General features: G+C 37.9%; 1 protein-coding gene across 2 annotated transcripts in view; it reads left to right on the plus strand.

Annotated features, from left to right (window-relative positions):
- The window catches only part of Amph (amphiphysin), a 55,432-nt gene extending 40,013 nt beyond the window's left edge, over window positions 1-15,419 (plus strand). The window contains exons 3-10 of one of the 2 annotated variants that reach the window (XM_028307531.1): window positions 320-510; window positions 1,693-1,797; window positions 2,501-2,671; window positions 4,702-4,861; window positions 6,816-7,028; window positions 9,206-9,355; window positions 12,039-12,181; window positions 13,039-15,419. In XM_028307531.1, the coding sequence (XP_028163332.1) occupies window positions 320-510; window positions 1,693-1,797; window positions 2,501-2,671; window positions 4,702-4,861; window positions 6,816-7,028; window positions 9,206-9,355; window positions 12,039-12,181; window positions 13,039-13,119 (1,214 nt within the window). In that variant the 3' untranslated portion in view covers window positions 13,120-15,419. The remainder of the gene's footprint in view (window positions 1-319; window positions 511-1,692; window positions 1,798-2,500; window positions 2,672-4,701; window positions 4,862-6,815; window positions 7,029-9,205; window positions 9,356-12,038; window positions 12,182-13,038) is intronic. The other variant, XM_028307532.1, reaches the window with a different exon arrangement.
- Window positions 15,420-17,219: the final 1,800 nt, after the last annotated feature.

Consider the following 17,219-nt stretch of genomic DNA (forward strand, 5'->3'; position numbering starts at 1 on the left):
AATAACAAGATAAGGATAAGTCTTCTTCCTTATTAGATACTAAGATACTCTTTATTGCACACTACAAAAAAATGACAAATGATATAAGTAAATACTATTATCAAACGGCAAAATTAGGCAGTCTTAACGCTAATAATTGTGCATCCAAGCAATTTTACATTGTACAATGTATAGTGTATAAACAGCTGCTGTGGCAGTATAAATCACTATGACGACTATCCTTACTTACTTGAATTGTCATATTGAAGGAGAGCACGGAATTTGAATTCCTGATAATTTCAAAGAAATCGTCACAATAATTTGATCTCTCAATTTCCAGCGGTGCAAACAGCTTCCAAATCCCTGATGGAAGCCATCACAGAAGTGTACGAGAGCGGTTGGTCGGGCCACGACCTGCTGTACGTGCAAGCGCAGAACATGGAGATGCTGTGGCAGGACTTCTCGCACAAGCTCGGCGACCAAGTGCTCATACCGCTCAACACATACACCAACCAGTTCCCTGAAGTCAGAGTGAGTGTTGACGCTTTGACTTCTATAACTACTGCTAGGTGTGTTGGCCCATACGTCCAGGCGCAGAACATGCAGATGCTGTGGCAGGACTTCTCGCACAAGCTCGGCGACCAAATGCTCATACCGCTCAACACACACACATATCATAAAGGTAGCAAGGCGCTGGACGCAGGCCACTACCAATCGATCAACATGAAAATCATGCCACTAACAATCATTGGGAGAGGCCATGTTCAGCAGTAGACGTCCTATGGCTGAAATAATGATGATGATGAAACTAAATTATAAAGGCATCTTACCTAAGGTTAACATAACAACAATGTTACCTACACATTCTTCATTAGTGGTTAATAAATTCAGGTGAAGCTCGCTTCCGCTGGTCTGATCATCACCCATCAGGTGAGATGCAGGCCAATAGCTTCTCCTTCTGTAATTTGTACAACTAGGTGTGATAATCCATCCGTAACCATTTTTTTAATAAGGGTGCCACTTGATCGCCACACATTTATGTCGATAGATTGATTGATTGAGTCGAGCATTTTGAACACCTAATATTTAGTCAATTCGAATGTTTGGACCCTTGAATTTTACCTAAAAAATTTACAAATAACCTGTCATCGGAAACGACTTTTGGACCCGAATAATTATCTTATTATTAGCTGCTTGCTGTCTTAAACCCACTTGCTTATCATATTTTTAACTTAATATTGCAAATGATTATTTCCAAGGTTAATGCCACTTTCAGGACTGCCCTCATACAATTATAACCTTTGAGTCTTTGTGTAGGTGTACTTCAAGTTACAAGCACTTTAGTAGTCCAATAACCGGCAGCGATAGGCCATCGCTACCCACGTATTGATCGAAAGTGAACGGGCAATTCGGAACCTATGTCATGGTGTAATTAACTACCTTTTAATCGGAACGTTTTCAGCATTAAGTACCTATACCTACGTTTATCGCTAATGCTCTATAAATCTTGGAAACTATACCTTAGGTAGGTACTACAATTAAACCGTGAAAAATCAGTAAACTACACGGCATTTAGATACGATAAAGCAATGACATAATCAAATAACCAGTTATGACATTAACATTCATAGTGATAAACTTTAGGTACAATCTGTTGTGATCGCAGCTTTGTTTACATTATTTTTGACATAAAATGTAAATGTTATGTTACAGAAAAAAGTAGAGAAGCGTGGGCGCAAACTAGTGGACTACGACAGCCAAAGGCACAGCTTCCAGAACCTCCAGGCGAACGCGGCGAAGAGACGGGATGACGTTAAGGTAACATTAATAAAAATAATTTAATTGTGACTTAATCACAGGTATTAAACAGGCTACAATAAAATATGACCTGTTTTTGCCTGAAGTTTTGACCGTATTGCACCCGCCGTAGTCACATGCTGATCATGCTGTCTGGCCAGACAGCCTGTCGTTAATGTATATTATCTTATGTATTATGTATCAACACGGGCACGCCATAATGACCAAAGTAGCTGAACACCTCATTTTATATAGAGACGACGGCATAAGCCAAACACTGTAGCGTTTCACGTGGTTGAAATAGGTGGGAATTTCCAGTAAATATGGACTGTCTATAGGCTAGTTGCCTAAAAAAATGTGTTTAGTCCGTAATGTTTAATATCAAAAAATATTGGACACATATATTTTTATTTGTCAATCTAACAAATAATTACATAGTTATGGTGCGTTGAAGTTGCGCACGACGTCACAACGTGCGGCATTTTTAAGCAAGCGTTGACGTCACGGGCCTCTTCTTATGAACTTTGGGGCGCTTTATCTCTTTAAATTTTCATTAGTTTGAAAAAGTGAAAAATACGTGTAGAGTATTTTTTGATAAGTTAACTGACGGACTAATTAAAACTCTTGCTTTTTGACCCAGGCAACATCCCCATTGCACCTACATTTTTTGCAATAAAAAATGAATTCGAAAGTGTATTTCAAAAGACCTACGTTTGCATTCCAGGTGACAAAGGGCAGAGAACAGCTAGAAGAAGCCAAGAGGACCTACGAAGTACTAAACTCGGAATTGCACGACGAACTGCCAGCGCTGTACGATTCACGCGTGCTGTTCTACGTCAACAACCTGCAGACGCTCTTCTCGGCTGAACAACTTTTCCATGCGGAGAGCTCCAAGGTAGGCTGATTGAAACTAAGCTCTATATCTATCTAAATAAGCCATGTTTTACGTAAACAACCTGCAGACGCTGTTCTCGGCTGAGCAGCTGTTCCACTCAGAGAGTTCCAAGGTAAGCTGACTGGAAATAAACTCTATAACTATGAAAGTAAGGTGTCTTATAAATAGTGTAAAGACTGAATGATAATTAAGTGAACATCGGGCATACCCCAAATTCGATGTGCATGTGGATTGAGTGATCCTTGCTTCAATCTTAACAAAAATCGAGGAAGTTTTACTTAAAATATGTTAAAACATTGCGATGAAGTTTAAAAATTTGTTAAACCTAAGATAAAAATGTTATGGCCAATAAATAGGAGCACTCATACCGCACGCTTTAAGAAAACGTCAACATGTTTATTTCAGAAAATAAAGCCTTTCCACTTCTTTTTATAGTATTGAAAAATTGTTAAGAATATGTTAAAACTATTAACAAATTCAGAAATTCCTTGCACGTCCCGTTCCAAAGTTATGACGATTATTTAGGATCACTCACACCGCACACGGGCCGTATGAGTGCTCTTCAAAATAATGACTTTTTATTAATAAATACGTTTTATTTCTGTTGGGAAATGTGTGCAAACTGACGAGCGAATTTGTTAAAGAATAAGTGTGACAAAACTTAAAAGCTGAAGGANATGGTGTCTTATAGTGTAAAGACTGAAGGAGAAATAAGTGAATATCGGGCATCCCTCAAATTCGAGCGTGCTGTTCTAAAGCCTAGTCCGTGAGCACGTAGAATTTTGTCCAATGACCCCAAGCTACCCATCCTTATGTCGCGACTGTGCGACGCGCGCCCGCAGTGAGTGTGCGAGCGCGACAGCAACATAATTACGCGCGAGCGATAAGGATGGGTAGCTTGGGGTCATTGGACAAAATTCCACGTGCTCACGGACCAGGCTTTACTTTAATAAGCTGCAGATGCTCTTCTCGGCTGAACAACTTTTCCTCGCGGAGAGCTCCAACGTAAGGGTGAACTCTGTAATAGGACTATTGCCACCTTTCGTTCCCATCTTTGCAACTAATTTCGAAAGAAACTCAACCAGTGCATGAATCAAATCAAATATATTTATTTTGAAGACCAGTTTTATCATCATTTTAATTGCGGTTGTAAGTTATTTTTGCTACGATTATGCCAGTGTCGATTGACCAGTGAATCGTTATAAGGCCTTACGATTCATACCTGTATTGTTGATGTTATTCGTAATAAGGGAACGCTGCAAAATCTTTCTATGAAATGCACAAATCCACACGCGATGTGGGGATCTTGTGTGGGAAGTCTAGGCTATATCCTCAACTTGCCTCAGGTAAATCAGAGAGGGTAAACAAAAACAAATAAAGCCATTAAATCACGCTGTTGCTCGTTTTGGTGTGACATGTTGAGAAAAAGCGAGAAAATTCAAAAAATGTAGGTACATGGTCTGATTAACTTATCTTTCTCTCGTACGTTTCAGCCGAATGACGTCCACTGTTGGACAAAGGCCTCCCCCAAGGATTTCCACAAAGACCGGTCCTGCGCCGCCCACATCCAGGCACCTCCCGCGACCTTCACCAAATCGTCGGTCCACCTAGTGGGAGGCTACGTCTGCCAGCTCGTGGTCGCCATTCGAGAACTTTTCTGACTTGGCAGTCATCAGCTCTGCGAGCTACATAGCTCATTGCTAAAGCCTGGTCCGTGAGCACGTAGAATTTTGTCCAATGACCCTAAGCTACCCATCCTTATCGCTCGCGCGTAATTATGTTGCTGTCGCGCTCGCACACTCACTGCGGGCGCCCGTCGCACAGTCGCGACAGCAATATAATTACACGCGAGCGATAAGGATGGGTAGCTTAGGGTCATTGGACAAAATTCTACGTGCTCACGGACCAGGCTTTACATGGCTAATTTCTTTCGATTCTGCGGGCTATGTCAGTCACTTTACTTCTGCGGGTCTCCACTTATCTACGGATATCTCTCGAGCCCACATAAATGTCTCATCCCAAACTTCCAGGTGTTCGCCGAACTAGAAGCGATCACAGACAAGCTGGCAAATGACTGCCAGCGCGGGTCGTACAGCAAGAAGGCCATCGCCAACAACGTGCCGCAGACAAACAACGCCAACGTCAACTCGCACAACGGAAACGCGCCGTCGCCCACCAACACCGTACAGAGTGAGTTAGCCACAGTGGCCACGCAATAGATGGAAGCAGAAGACAATCTACATACACAGTGGACTTACGATATTGCCAATCTCGCTCGTAGTGTCGCGAACCAGTCTTAGGCCCGGTTTCCACCACGGAACGGAGAAATGTTTTGAATCAGTTTCATTCAGGTTGACGTACTTTTTAACTGTCAAAACGAGACAGATTTTGTATGGCAATACAAGCCTGTGACGTCACTATTAATTAAACTACTTTTTTCAGTTACAATGCAACCAAAAATTTTTATTTTAATTAAGTTTTTAAGACGGAAGTGTACCTATTTTTAAAAAAGATGTGATTTCGAATTATTGGGGTATGGTGTCACATAGTCTATTAACAGAATGAAACCAGATTGGTTATTCAAAATATTTCTTCGCCCACTTTATACACGCGTCTGTGTGCGTATGCAAAATGAAATACATACGGGTGATTGTCTTTTGTTTCTATCTATTTTGTGCAGTGGCTATGTTATAATGCGAGTGGCTATCGTGTTTTGATGTAGTGCAATGACATTAACAAAGCACCAACCGATGTTTTTGAAGTTTGAGTGGGTTAGCCATAATGGCTGATGATGCGAGTGGTTATGTGTTTTGACGCAGTGTTAACATAAATTTTGTGTAAGTTGCGCCCTTGCATTGCAAACTGACTCCGTTTGGAGTGTGAGTGGTGTGATTGGCTGTTGTGTGAGCGTCTAAGAATTAAATAATTATTAATTAATTTGGCCTCGATACTGACAATATTTGGAATATAATATGATATTAACGTGAGTACTGAGTAGCTAAAGCTAAATTATGTAAAGAATGTCAGTGGCCTTGCAAAACAAATTGCAAAAAGTAATTATTCAGTCTTGACATTTTAACTTTTTAATATTTTTTGTAAATAATTATTGTTTTTGTGTCAATATGGAAAGTACTGGTTGTTGATGTTTCCTTTATTATTATTACCTATTCAACGCGTGTATATTCTTTAAAAATAAATAACCTTTAGTATTCAAAGAATTCCCATTCTAACTCGGGTACCAAAATGAGTTCAGTTGGCACGGAAGCAAATACCTCAGCCCAATAAATCTGGCATATTGAGTGCAATAATGTGGTGCACTCGAATTAAAAATGCAATTTGGCATACTTATAGAGCATTAGCTTATCGCAATCGAATGTAAACATGCGCTCTGTACTATATCTTTTTTGCACTTTCTATCAATATTGTTTTGATCATTTGTAAAAGTTAGGTTAAACAGGCCTCTCATTAGTTTTGCATCATAATATTTGGCAATAAGGTGCAAAATAATGTAGCGCCTATATTTCCATTGTCTTACTAAGCAACTAAGAATATTTTGCCGTTCCATCTTCAATTACCCGACTGCGTCAGAAGGAGGGTTATGTTTTTTTTAACGAATAAGCAATCCGCGTCAACCTAAATCTATACTGATATTATAAAGAGGTAAAGTTTGTGTTTGTATATTTGTTAAATTGTAAGGGGTAATCTCGGGATCTACTGAACCGATTCTAAAAATTCTTTCACCAATAGAAAGCCACATTATTGCTTAGTTCCTTAGGTTATATAAAAAACCGAAAAATTCCACTTATTAGTTCCTTAGGTTATATAAAAAACCGAAAAATTCCACTTACATACTTAACTATCTAAAGCAGTGGTTCTTAACCTTTAAGTCATGAGGGACCATTTTACTAAATTTCTGTCTTGTCAGGGACCACCTCATAATCGGTCAAAACCAGTTTGTCTGCAAAAATCAGTTAAAAGTGGTTTTGACCAAGGTGTGCAAGTGCACTTCGTGGACCACTTGGAATGCTTCCAGGGACCACCAGTGGTCCGCGGACCACCGGTTAAGAACCACTGATCTAAAGTTAACTAAAACATCAACGACCAGTAACTCCCTCGCATGTAGTGAGCATGACCGTGTGTGTAGCGCCTCCCTCGCCCGCGCTCAACGGCGACGGGCCCCCCAAGGTGGCCCCCGAGGCCCCCGTGGCCACCTCTGCCCCTGTGGCCCCCGAGGCCCCCGCAGACACGCCTCCAGACTCGCCCGCACCTGAGGCCCCCGCCCGACAGAACTCTGAAGATAAGACAAACGACGAACACAACGACAAGAAGGTGGAAGAGTTGTACGATATACCCGTCGGTGAGTATGCGAGCCTGGTACCTTTGGATGGGGTAGGGTTTTAGCTAGTGTTAAATCTTGACTTGCAATGTGGTATTTTATGGTGAATTTGTAGGTCTGTGTAGCTAGAAAGGTTAACTGTCTAGAAAAATATAAAAGTCCCATAAAAATGGGTAATATTTCTAGCTGTACCTACATAAAAATGTACAGCTAGAAATATTCCAAAAATACAATTTTATGTTCAGTTTACGTGTATAGACAACGGGTAACAGGTTTCATGTCCAGTAAGAATAACAATACATTGTTATGTACACTTTATACCTATATGGGCTGTGGTACTGAGAATCTTATACCCGTTGGTGAGTATGCGAGCCTGGTAATTTTGGATGGGGTAGGGTTTTAGCTAGTGTTAAATCTAGACTTTCAATGTGGTATTTTATGGTATATTGTATGTACGTGTAGCTAGAAAGGTTAACTATCTAGAAAATTATAAAAGTCCCATTTTTATGTACAGCTAGAAATAATACAAAAATACATTTTTATGTACTTTTCACGTGTATAGACAACGGGCATCAGGTTTCATGTCCAGTAAGAATAACAATGTTATGTACAGATTATACCTATATGGGCTGTGGTTACTGAGAATCTTGTACTGCCAATTGTGCATTTATAGATTTTTCTACAAAAATCCATAACACTCTTATTCTAAGCATAACATGTGTATGTACGCTAGGCTGTACTAATACGTTGTTGTCAGTAGTTAGAAGCTTGATGTTTCGTATCCGTTCCTACAAATATGTATGTACCTATTTCTATAGCCTGACCAGGAACATAAAAACCCTGGCATGGAGGCGCGTCAATTGCATTTGATAGTGCAACACTGAGTACAGTCACAGAATAAGTAATAGTACAGGTACAGAAGGATTACTCCGCACGACGATTTAAATAAATGCGAGTCTTGCTGCGACGCGATACAGTGGAATTCAGCTCGCACAGCACTACGTACCTACAATTTTATTCACCTACAAGTTTTGTCTCTTTCTATCGCGTGCCTCTGAACTCTTCTAACGCTGTTAGGGTTGCTGTCTAGTGAAAAAATAATTAATCTACTTATTTGTAATGAGGTACGTATGTAGGTAAGTAAAAATAACATTTCAAATATACCTAATTAGGATTAAAAAAACTTGTTCTATTACAATGTCTTCATTCATACCTACCTATTTTAACATAAGACAGATAAATTAATAAATTAAATGAAACCATCAATCGAGCTAGTAGATTTATTTTATTATTCATCAATAATCAAATTCAGAACTTGAATATTCAACTGCAATGTCTGCTTATGAACGCTTCAAACTCGGTACTTCTCTCCCAATCCTATAAAATTCAATTCTTAGAAAGTGACAAAATCTTTAAAATAGGTAGTTGAAACAAACCACAGCAAATTTTCATAGTGGACTGTACTATACGATAAACATGTCAGTCAATTTGACAACCTTTGTCGGAAACATTATTCAATGAAAATATTGTCCGAACCCCTAGTATTTCTCTTCGACAAATACTTTAACACATTGTGAACCACTTTTCTTTCACGACAATAAAAATATTTTAGCAATTTAATTCATAAAACCAATTGCGCACATTTAAAATAAAGTTTGTTTACTCTTTGACAGCAATAGACTGACATGCAAGGTGACATGATGACATGTCAATGAAGTTTTCAGTTACTGTTGCCATTAAAAGAAATTAGTACCATTAGTTTTCCGCAACATGGCGAGGGTTTTTATGTTCCTGGTCAGGCTATAATACTCGTAAAAGGCTGATTGGAGAGCTTGCTAGTTCGAATCCTGTCAACTTCTAGACTTTTTAGAACACAGAAGGATTAACGGAAAAGTTATTAGATAATTAATAATACAAATCGATCTACAAAATTATTATTATAGAAAACGGTGCCCGTAGCTCGATCTAGCGGTTTCTTTGTAAGGATTTCGATAAAGCCTTTGTGCTCCCTTTAACAGTCATAACAATCAAAATTTTCATTGTTTTTGAACTTTAAAAGCGAATATGGTTCAAAATATGATGGGAACTATTCCCACTGCCTTTTAAAGGCTTCATTAGTTTGTGCGTGAAGTACACAACATTCGCGGTTATGCGAATGCACACGGCCGTCGACTGTAAACATTCTCGCACCAAAACAGGGACAAGCTCGCCGGTCGCGCCGGAGAAACTCAATAATAACGGCGAGGAGCGCCCCGTAGTCGAACCCAAACGGGAGCCGCGGGACAAGGACGGAGATAACAAGCCTGAGGGAGCGAGCAGGACGGACGAGGTCTATGACATACCTGTCGGTGAGTGGATGGATAAAAGCCTGTTCATGCTACGGTTGGAAAAGGGGATTTAGAGATTATTAATAAATTAATCTTATTTATCTTATTGTGTCAATAAAATTCTATGATGTTAATGTTGTAAGGATTAGGACACATTTTACGTATTACAATGATAAAATTAATATTAGTTAAAAACTGTTTTTTTCTTTTTGGCAATAATTTATTGATGTATTTTATAATGAAAATTATAAATCCATAAAAAAATCCGCAGATGTTTATAGAACTATGGAATCGTATTATTTTAAAACCTAGGTGTATTGAAATGAATTTGAATAACAAATTACCTGGACAAAGGCCTCCTCCAAGGTTTTCCACAATGCACGGTTCTGCGCTGCCCGCATCCAGGCTCTTCCCGCGACCTTTACCAGATCGTCGGTCCATCTAGTAGGAGGCCTTTGTCCAGCAGTGGACGTCATTTGGCTGAAACGAACGAACGAACGAATAAATTACCTTAGTTTGAATGGGCTTTTAAAACATAGCATCTGTTATACAGTTGTAACAAATATAATATTGTTATGAGAGAATCAAATACACAGATGCTTTGAATATAAGGTTATAAGTACTAATAAATTATAATCATTAGGTAAGTTTATTGTATTAATAGAATAACGTACTACTTATTTCATTCTATTGTAATTTATTTTCCTTTCTTATTGTAAATATTTATATTATTTTTAATTATGTATGCTTTTTTATGTCTATTAGGTAATTATGCTTGCCAGGAAGGTATGATGTATCTCTGTATGTATTTGTAACGCTATGTTTCGCTTTACTAATATGTGAAGTTTGATTTGCTTTGCTTTTTATAGTGTTCTAACATATATTTTTTCTATTTTACTGTTATATTGAATTTTCCTGGTTTTGTTATTTATTATTGGATATTTATAATTTTATGATTGTATATTATTCGGTTTTGTAGGGCCTTTTCTACTCTAAGGTACAGATGAATACTGGTTGTTCTATAAAATGCAAAGAAAAAATAGTATCTGTACCTTAGAAAGATAAGGTATACGTGATTATTTTACATACTGTAAGAATCTGGATTCCGTAACTTTATACTTCAAATATTTACAACATGTTACCATTGCTACTTTAAAGAATCGACGTTCATTGCAAAAATAAAGCAAAAGTTGCATATTGTCAAATTCAAATGTTCAAATCCGCCTCGCTACGTCTTTTTATACGTAGGTAATAACTGCTACGTTTAGACCCCTTAGTGGAGGGAAGAGCCCTACATAACCCGTCGCCTTACCACAACGGCGGGTCATGGACCTATAAAAAAAGGCGGACGGAACTCTCGCTACAACAAAACTGTGACGCAAAATTTTGGCGTTTGTCTATTGTGTGAGTGAATTTAGGGATGCCATATTAGCCAAAACATTTTACCCATTTATCTTAAGAAAAACATCGATGGGCAGATATGTTACTTGGAAATGTAGACGGAATTATATCGTGTCATTTGAAAAGGATGAAAGATGTTGAGGTAGACGCGAAATTTTAAAATTTTCTTACTTTGTTTGCAAGTCAGTGTCAGGTTATATGTTGATCAAAATATGATTCACGCAGTTACAAATTATCAATCTTGTGTGTACCTACGTAATCATAATCTTATGTATCATGAATATTATTATCTCTGATAGATTTTAACATACAACCTGACACTGACTTTCAAAAATATAAGAAAATTTGAATTTCGCAGTTCCACGCCCTTGGGAAGGATCAAATCTGCCTACGAAAATATATCCCATTAATACACAGTTATTATGATAAATTATTTTATTTCTATAGTATGCGTAATAAACACCTAAAAAGTCTTAAAATTATAGATTTCCCACTTTTCGGGTAATTTTCCCACGTAAATAACTGAGAACACTGGCCTTTGACGTATTATTTTGTCGGGTGATTGACGTTTGATTTTAATATTTTAATGTTTATAAAATCGGGGAAATAAGTGATTAGATTATTAGTTTACTTGTGAAATGTGATTCCTAGATTTTTGTTCGTTCGATCAGAAAGGCTTTTACACAATTTCACCACGCAAGACATGTCGTATTTGTGTTTTTTTTTCGCCGCGTAAATGTGTCAACTGTGTGAAGTTTGCACTCGAAGTGGTGTATCAGGGTATAAATGTGTGCGTGCCGGCCTGTACGTACAGGCGAGCTGGTATATCCTAATGTCACAGTATTTTGTTGATGAGAATCCGTCCGACTTTTTTTATAGGTCCATGCGGCGGGTATGCAACTCAATGGATTTTTACCTAAAATAAAAAACCGGCCAAGTGCGAGTCGGGCTCGCGCACAAAGGGTTCCGTAGCAGCAAATATAATAAACTTATTATGTCAATTTATACACCTGGTGAATGGAGCCTAAACTCTCCCGATATTTTGCCTTGTACTTTTATGTATGAATNCTGACATTTCTGTTCGTACAAATAAAAACTGCTATATGAAGCGATCGCGAAAATGAATTCATGGATGTCACGAATATTGTTTTAGCTTTCTATGGGGTAGACCTATGTCTAGTAAACTATTAGATATAGACCGTTGAAATATTATTTGGCAAACTTACCGAATCAATCGATTGCTGGCCCAACTTGGGCTATAGTTTGCTTTGAGAGGAGGTGTAACCAAAGCGTATACTTGCAGGGGCGACACTGGCCGGGCTGCCCGCGGGCACATTGTACCGCGTGCGCGCCACGTACCGCTACACGCGCGAAGACTCCGACGAGCTGTCCTTCGACGTGGGTGACGTCATCCGCGTCGTGGAGTACGATGACCCTGATGAACAGGTGAGATGTTATTTCAGTCTATAGTCTGGTCTGTGAGCACGTAGAATTTTGTCCAATGACCCCAAGCTACCCATCCTTATCGCTCGCGCGTAATTATATTGCTGTCGCGACTGTGCGACTGGCACCCGCAGTGAGTGTGCGAGCTCAAAAACAAACAAAACTCTACGTGCTCACAGACCGGGCTTTAGATCATAAGTGCCACCAGAGTGGTCAAAATTGAATAAAATATTTTTGATTTCATTTGATTAGAGTGAAGTTGCTTCAATCACAAAAGCACAAAGGAGACTCAAGAGAGTGCGAGCAAATTTGCTCGTTGTTGAATAGTTGTTCTACGTTGAAAACGGAGTTTCTTAGTTTTACGACTCCAACTTTCGTCTGGAATTGGAACTGGTGTACTGTACAGGCGTACTATGCCAGAGCCAAAGGTCATGACTTCCATCGTTTTAACTGAATTTCTTCTCACTGCTGGACAGAGGCCTCCCTACGAATTTCCACAACCGATTCGATTCTGCGGGCTGTCGGTGACTTTGGATCTTCTACGGACCCCGATTGAAATGTTTTTGAAAGTTGAAAATTAAAAAATTAAAAAAACCTTTCATAAAATAAACACTTTACAATTACAAAATATGTGCCGCTCTCGTATAAGGTTAACCTGTGTAACGAGAGTCAGGCTCCTCCTCAAAAACATAGACTAAATCAGTGTTTAGATTGAATTTTATCTTTCATTGTAAATAGAAAAACAAAACAAAAATGTATGTGTGTTGTATTATTTAACTGTCGAGTTCAGTCCAACTGAGCTTCGTTAAAACTGCAGTAGTGTATACTGTTGATGCTTAATATTATGAACACATTTTCAGGAGGAGGGCTGGCTAATGGGCATCAAGGAGACGACGAACGAAAAGGGAATGTTCCCGGCCAACTTCACGCGGCCGATATGAGCCACCGCGAGCCAACTCCGCCATGCCCCGTAGGAGGCGCTTACGAGATGCGAAACGTACGCGTTAATATAACCGATGTAAGTAGACGACTTGACGACCACACTTCAAAGTAAAATTGCATCTGTGTAATGGTAATAACTGCGATTTTGCTACCGTAGCTGTACCATCGCTCTGGTTAGTCACTTAATGCTGCAAATTGAACCTTAAATGAACTAGAATTTAAAACTCAATCAAATTAATGTATGGGCGTCGTAGAAACGCCTTTAAATGAGCAATAATGTTAATCTTAGGCTGAGTTGCACCACCTATCTAGTCGACGATAACCGGTGGTTTTTTTATGGCGTTTGACAGATTTTTGACGTTTGTCAAAGTTAAAGTAAGATGGTGCAACCCAGCCTTAAAAACTAGAAGCGTACCTTTGGCATCTCGTCTAAGCAGCCTGCCCCACAAAGGAAGTGTTCCGCGATTTCACCAACACTATTCCCGCCAAATAATGACACTATCATTATTCCCAATAATGACACCGGGTGTCATTATTTAACTATAATGAAACTATCATTATTCGACGCTAAACGCCCAACACTTCAACTTTTTAGTCTTTAGTTGTTGAATGTTAATAGAAATCTATTATTTATTATTATTTTGTGTTGTATCGCAACGAATTATGAATAATGTCTTACCCGTTATTTAACAATTTTGAAACGATTTATGATTTTGTATATACAGACTATACAGTGTTTATCAACAGGTAGCCACTACGCCAGGTGTAGGGAAACATTGTATATCGATTTTATTTATGACTTCATTTCGATCAATTTTAATGAGCAATAATTGTTTAAATCAATCATAATCAGGTGACTCGCTTCGACTTTTATGACTTGTTATTATAAAAAATAAATTGTAATTTATATTTGAATTAACGCTCAATGGCTTATGATAGATTTAGTCAATGTTATGACAATAAAACATTTTGTTCGTTAATGATTTGGGCGAAATTTTTAAAGTGAATGCTCACCGAATAAAGATTTTTATATTATTGTAATTGGAAAAGTGACCTTATCATAAAATATATGAGCATATTTCTGTTGTAATTTCTACCAGTATTATATTTATCTGGCACTTTTGACGGCTTTCAACTTCAGTCATATAATATACAAAAATCAACTTTAACATACGAAAATTAGTTAAGTATTGTATTTATTTAACTAATACATTGTTTCTTTTTCAATCTAAACGTATATTCGATGCGAGAACAATCATTAACTTGTCGAAATTCAACCTTCTGTCTACATTTCCATCGATACATTGCATTTCATTATGAATAGCGATTATATGCATTTCGAAAATATCTTTTAAACACATTATCTAGCTGTAGATACGTATCCAAACCCCTAACAATGACGTCTTTACCAATTTCATTATCATTAATCAGCTAAGTTTCAATGTATATAAATATCGTAGAGATTTTTGTTGACCCTTATTTTTATTGTTAATACATTTTAACATTAGTAAGTAAAATAATTCGAATATATTATTATACTCCATAGAACAAGTTTTGTTTATATAAGCATATTATAATTTTTTGTTAAATTTTAACCGTATTATTGAACCATTGTACTAACTTGTACTGTAAGTATGCTTTTGATTAACGTCAAAAACAATTTTAAGGTTTTCCAAATTAATAATATCGACACAAATCATTGCTTGCTTGCCGAAAAGCTTAAATAAAGTACAATAAGTCAAGTTCCGTGGCAAAAAATAATCATTTTATATTAAATTCCGTACTTTTCATTACTATAACGAAATTATTGATTTGGAAAACCTTAATCCGAGTGATTAAAATGATTGTGCCCAGAAAACGATTGATATTAAAACGCCTGTGTCAAAAACGGTGCTTTGAGATGTGTACATAATTTATATCGCGTATTTTACATTTTTACTCCATATTAGAATAAGGAGCGATTCAATCGTGTGTTCTGTATTTCATTCAATTTTTTCCAAAACATTATTTGTGCCTGTTACTGGTCGTAATAGCTGACCGGTAATCGATTTTTGAAGTTCTTTTATAACATATCGCTTAAATCGAGTCTAATTGGAATTTAATATCAAAAATATTGACTGATGTTTTGTAGAAAATGTTGAAAAAGTAAGTTGCAACATAGTTTAAGATACTGTCCAATGTATTGAGAGCTGTGGCTTATGTCAGCTGTGCCATGCGAAGGTCCATAATATAATGTTAATTTATAAGTTTGTTAGGACTTGTACAGTTTTTACAACTGCAAATAAAATGTTTCTCACAACTTGGCGATTTTTATTTTATTCCTTCGCCATTATAATTACGCGCGAGCGATAAGGATCACTGGACAAATGGATCATAAGAGCTTGGGGTCATTGGACAAAATTCTACGTGCTCGCAGACCAGACTATAGCTATTTAAGCTGCCCGTGCATGGAGGGGGCCTTAACAAGATGAGGGCTGCACTGAGCGAGCCGAAGTCAAGCAGGGAACGCGGACGAATGCTCCAGGCAACAGTCAATGGCGATGTCCCGCGTTCTCCACTCATAAGGCTCATGGCGGAAACAGTCAGGTTTTTAGTTTGTTAGGCCCTGGTAGGGAGGGCCCCATTTTTTAGGGTTCCATATCCGAATGGCAAAAACGGAACCCTGTCTGTCCGTCCGTCTGTCTGTCCGTATGTCACAGACACTTTTCCGAAACTGAGCTATACTGTTAAAACTTTTTAAGATGTATTTTGTGAACCGCATTAAGATTTTCACACAAAAATGGAAAAAAGCAATAAATTTTAGGGGTACTTAGAACTAAAACTAAAAAAATAGGTCTTCAAAAATGATATTGAGGTTTCTAATTTATTTTTTTCTAAACTGAATAGTTTGCGTGAGAAACACTTCCAAAGTGGTAAAATGTGTGTGCCCTTGGTTCGGAAACGTGGCCTCTCACTGTAGGCCTTAAATAGAAGCTCAAAGTTGCACAGCGTGCTATGCTATGCTCGGTGTTTCTTTACGAGATTGAATCAGAAATGAGGAAAATCCGTAAACGAACTAAAGTCGCTGACATAGCCCGACAGATTAGCAAGCTGAAGTGGCAATGGGCAGGGCACATTACTGTGTGGTGTATATTATGTTACGGACAGTGATAAATGTGAAAATTATGAATAATCGCCGGTTATTATGAATAATTACCGCATGATTTGGTAAATGTGATTAATATGAGGTCATTTATGTGTGTGTATAAAACTACGGGGTGTTCACCCAGGTGAACAAAGTGGAATAAATCCCTTTAATCGCCACCAAACAATTAATTTTTTTTTTAAAAATGGGGCCAATTTGCTCGAAAAAGTGGTTGACGATAGGACCATAGATAGAGTAACTAATAGGGATAGTATAGTCAACATCCTGGTTACGCCCTATACAACGCTTGTATACAAGTTACTCTATGGTTACGCCACAGTTGAGCCATCCTTAAGCTCGAAACCATTTTTAAGCATAAACATGGCATTAAAATATCTTTTAAATAAAATCAATATATGAAAATCTATTTTTACATAATATTTTATTTCGTTTCAAACTTTAAATAAACCTCTAAAAACACCCTTTACAAACAATAATACTGTAAAGTTTCATCAAAATCCGTTCAGTACTTTTTGCGTATTTTAGGTTTGGTTTGGTGAATAGGTAAACTTAAAACTATGCCTAAATATGAAAAGACTACCTAATAAATATTTATAAAACTTTTACCGCCTCTGTGGTTCAGTGGAGGCAGATTTTTCTGTTCGGTTTGGTTGGTGGTAGGGCTTGTTCTAAGTCCGCCTGGCTAGCTACCATCTTACCTAAGTCTGTCGCCATATCAACAAAGTTAACAGCATTGTTGTGTTCCAGCAGTTAGATGTAAGATAGACAGTTCCTCCGTGGTTGAGGATTTCGGGTGAAGCTCGCTTCGACCTTCGGCCTGATCATCACTTACCATCAGGTGAGATACAGGCCAAGAGCTTCCTCGTAGTCTTAGATTAATAAAACCTCTAAGGTTATTACCGAAACNTCAATACAATATACACAAAACACGACTAGAACGCATACAAAAAATAT

This window comes from Ostrinia furnacalis, unplaced genomic scaffold (assembly GCF_004193835.3).
Source record: "Ostrinia furnacalis isolate ACB-3 unplaced genomic scaffold, ASM419383v2 OfSCF2279, whole genome shotgun sequence".
Taxonomy (NCBI): Eukaryota; Metazoa; Arthropoda; class Insecta; order Lepidoptera; family Crambidae; genus Ostrinia; species Ostrinia furnacalis.